Here is a 4,358-nt window from a genome sequence, read left to right on the forward strand (position 1 = left end):
AAAGAAAGAAAGAAAGAAAGAAAGAAAGAAAGAAAGAAAGAAAGAAATTACATTATGTTATCTAACATTTTCACTCAAAAAACCCCAATAAGCCAGGTATTACTATTCCTATTTTATAGATAAGAAAAGAAAGGCTCACAGATGCCATTCAAAGTCACATCAAGGTCTGATTCCAAGCCTGGGGTTTCTCTCCATCATACAGCAATGGGGGTTTCCTGGCAGGTTTCTAAGACGATCCTACATAAAATCTGATAGCCCTGTCAAAACATTAAATAACACTTCCCCCTCTATAAAGGTGACCCCTGGGGAGGAGAATAGGAAGTGTGTGTGGAAGGGGGTATGTGCGGTGTGGTTTCTGGGAAGCTGGTAAGGGTCTACCTTTATTTTGATAGTGGTTGCACAGAGCGGCTCTCTTTGTGATAACCCATCAGGTTATACCCCATCAGGGTATACACATATGATTTGGGCTTTTCTTGTGTTTGTTATACTTCAATAAAATGTTTAATTAAAAAATCCTTCCTAGCAACTAATGTTGGAGGGGAGCCCTGCCTCCCATGGTCAATATGTTCTAATTAATCATCAGGATTCCCTGGACTCTATTACACAGCACATTTAAAAATAATACAAATATGTCCAGAACTTCTGCTGCCAGTGTCCTTGTCCTCACGGTGAGCCACGGCCACCCCCCGCCTCTGCAGAAGACCCTCCAACGCTAGCAGGTTTACTCGATATTTATGGAAGGAAGGAGAAGGACATGCCTGCCATTTTATGGATTAAGAAGAATGCCTGGAGTTATGCCGGGAAAATCATCATTTCTTACTCTGTCAACTGGAGATCTTTTATAGTTTTGGGAAAATTAGTAAGATTATTGATCTATCATTAATTCAAATATGAGTTTCAATTAATTTAATCAGACTATCAGATGGAAATCTAGGTAACTTGAGTCTTTGATTCAGTGGGAAGATAAAAGAAAGAAGGAAAACAAGGAATAAGGCATCAGACTTTGTGGGGACCAATATTATATGCTGGTTGTATCACACTGCCATTTTAATTTTAAGACTTTTTAAAATTTGGATATTCACAAATAATGTGATGTAATTAGCTTTATCAAGTGAAATGTATACAGTAAGCATTATAATGTATACATGACTCATGGGGAATGTTTGACCTTAAGACTAATGTCCCCTCCAGGGGCTTCCCTGGTGGCAGAGTGGTTGAGAATCTGTTTGCCAATTCAGGGGACACGGGTTCGAGCTCTGGTCCGGGAAGATCCCACGTGCCGCGGAGCATCTGGGGCCGTGCGCCACAACTACTGAGCCTGTGCTCTAGAGCCCGTGAGCCACAGCTACTGAAGCCCGCGCGCCACAACTACTGAAGCCCGCGCACCTAGAGCCCGTGCTCCACAACAAGAGAAGCCACCACAATGAGAAGCCCACGCACCGCAGCAAAGAGTAGCCCCCGCTCGCCACAACTAGAGAAAGCCTGCATGCAGCGACGAAGACCCAACACAGCCAAAAATAAATAAACAAAATAAATTAATTTTAAAAATACAAATATGTTGATACCTTACCCCTTTACAAAAAGGTTTCTAAGCGTATCATAATAAAAAGTCATGTACAAAAATAAAATAATATTAGGACGAGGTGACCAGTATTATAGGAAAAGGAAAATTGCTACACATATCTTACTCTGTTGAGCATCACAGAAGGTTTAAGGCCAGCTTCTGCTCTCAAGATGCTTACAACCAAGCTGAAGATATCGAGTATTTACTAGTGGTGGGTAGACACCTGTCTTCAAATATACTGGAACTCGTAGGAAAAGGCTCTCTTCCAATTTGGTAATCAATAAACCCAAAGGAAGTGAAAGTTCTCATGGGCTACATCCTGCATTTCATGCGTGGGTAATTGAGGTGGGAAAGACCACACTTGATCAATAATTTTAAATCTTTAACCACCAAATCTTAAAGCTTTTAAAATGAATATTTATATCTTTATAAGATGGTTTAAACTTGGAGAGACCCATGTATCTAGTCACCAGGATGCTTTTGTAATTGATTTGTAATTATGTTCCCTTTTGTTTGCATGCATTTTCTACTGAGGCTAGATTCACCACCTCAAAGAACACAGATCTTATTCTAGTTTACTTCAAACTGTAGTGGTTTTTAAACTTCCTGACTGGGGAAGTCACACACTTTTCTCCTTCTCTATACCCTAGGGGCTTAGGGACCTGGAGGGAGAAGTCACTGGGCTCTTCAAATCTATAGCCCACTTCCCTTAGTAGTTGGTTTTCTGCAATTTGTGTCAGAAATAGCCAGTGTGGCACACGGCTGTGTTTCTGAAACTTTAATGTGCATATTTATTTTCCAGGGATCGTGTTAAAACACAGATTCAGGTTCATCAGGTCTGGGGTGGAGCTTGAGATGTCACATTTCTAACAAGCTCTGAGGTAATGTCAACGCTGCTGGACTATGGACCAAACTTGTAGAGGGAAAGGAATATTACGCTTTGAATCATAATCCCTGGCCTTGTTTTCTTGAACAAGTCACTTTGCCTCTCCGGATTTGAGTTTCCTCAAATGTCAACTGTATAATAGGGGACCAAAGTGCATGCAATGACTTCGAAGCTTACATTCATGGAATTTTCAGAGGGATACTTTGATTTTACAACATCTCCACTTATAGGACCATGTACAGCCTTTCAGGGGACTAATAGATAAACCGGTATTAGCGAAGTGGGAAATATAAGGGCTGAATGAGGAGGGCAGAGAAAGGGATGAGGTACAATAAAGACTTCTTATGGCAAATATAAGGCTCTGATGCTTCAGAGTGATGGATGTTGGATCCATAAGTGCTGCCTAGAGAGAAGCTGCTACTTTTCCCCAACCATCACTTCAAGAGGATGTTTTTGATAATTTAGTTATAATCTAGTTATGTTACTGATAACTTAGTTGTCTAAAAAAACTTGAATGAGGGAAGCGAGGGATGAGCGCAAGCAATGAAATACGCAAACACTTTCAGGAGGTTATGAGTGAGTCATGGCTGGAGGGCAGCTTTCTGGAGGCACAAGGGAATCTGGATTGAAAACAACAGTTTATTTCTGCTGCAGATCATTTCTATGTTTAATCTCAGCCAAGTTGGCCAGGAATTCAGATATTTGACCGCAGCTACCGGACTTACCGGGTCCGGAGCTTGTGAGGTAAGGGTGGGAGGACAAATGTAGCCTCCCACAAGGGTTAACGGAGGGCAAAGGTGCTCGAGGTTCACAGGACTGAGAGGCAGGAAGAGTGAGTGAGAAAGGGACACAGGTGATTTAAATGCATGAACCAAGCTCCTGATCTTCTGAACCACTGGGGGCGGCCCCTCCCCCGCGTTCAAGCATCTGTTTTGAGCAGCAAACAGGATCACGCAGAAAGCGTTCTCTAGGCTCACAGATACAGGCTAGTTTCTCTTTAAGTTCCAAAGCAAAGCGAGGGGAACGGAGAGAACTGGTGACGGCACCCTCTCCCAGGATTGAGATGGGGGCCTGGGACTAGAGATCCTTACCTTATACAGGACGTGCTCATGGAAGTCAGGGCCAGCTCCCCCCTGGTAGGAGTCGAGTCTCTGCAGATCCATGCCTGGCTTGGAGCCCGCTGCTCCCCACTCTCCCAGCGCTCTGCAGTCAGTGCTCCCAGAAGCTCTGTCCGGGCTCTGCGGGGTGCAGCCGGCTCGGGTCTAAGCCCCGCGGACCGGGCCGCATCCGGTTCAGCACTGGACAGCTCCCGCAGCCGCTGCGGCGCGGTACCCTGAGAGCAGGCGGCTGCTGCCCTCGGCAACCGCGGCGTTTCAGCACCAGGAACAGCGATACAGTCCCTGCGCGCCTGGGACCAGAGTTCTGTCCTAGTCCCCTGTCTCGTGACTCCAGGATGCTGGGAGGGACGCAAGATTTCAATCTAGCCGGTGACCCGTGCGTATCTCATTCAGCTACCGGAATCCGGAGGCTCAGCGACCCAGCTGCGTTCTCAGGGTATTGCGGTCCCGGGAGCTCACCGTCCCTGATTCTTAGTGACCGAGCATGCCCGTCACACCACGCCGCTCAACTCTCCTCCCGCGGTTGCAGAGGCAAAGCCCTGCGGCGCTGGAGCCCCTTCTCTTTTGGTCTCTGGACAGTTCCCTCCAGTATGTATGATATGAGGTCGACAGATGATCACCCAGAGGGGTCCCTGACGTTTCTGAAATATTTTTCAAAATCTTGCTTAACTGCATTTTCCTAGAGGGAGGGTCCAGAGCTTAAATTACACTCTCTAGGATGCATATGCCCCCCCAAAGTTAAGAACAATTGTCTTGGGAAAGGGAGAAGGGTTGTTTGGTTAAGAGCACA

General features: G+C 45.5%; 1 protein-coding gene across 1 annotated transcript in view; it reads right to left on the bottom strand.

Moving 5' to 3' along the window:
• Positions 1–4,058, bottom strand: part of RAB37 (RAB37, member RAS oncogene family) — a 71,234-nt gene extending 67,176 nt beyond the window's left edge. The window contains exon 1 of the mRNA XM_029213121.1: positions 3,542–4,058. Coding sequence (XP_029068954.1) covers positions 3,542–3,613 — 72 coding nt within the window. The 5' untranslated portion in view covers positions 3,614–4,058. The remainder of the gene's footprint in view (positions 1–3,541) is intronic.
• Positions 4,059–4,358: the final 300 nt, after the last annotated feature.

This window comes from Monodon monoceros, unplaced genomic scaffold, assembly GCF_005190385.1.
Source record: "Monodon monoceros isolate NGI ecotype Baffin Bay Population unplaced genomic scaffold, NGI_Narwhal_1 Super_Scaffold_9, whole genome shotgun sequence".
NCBI lineage: Eukaryota > Metazoa > Chordata > Mammalia > Artiodactyla > Monodontidae > Monodon > Monodon monoceros.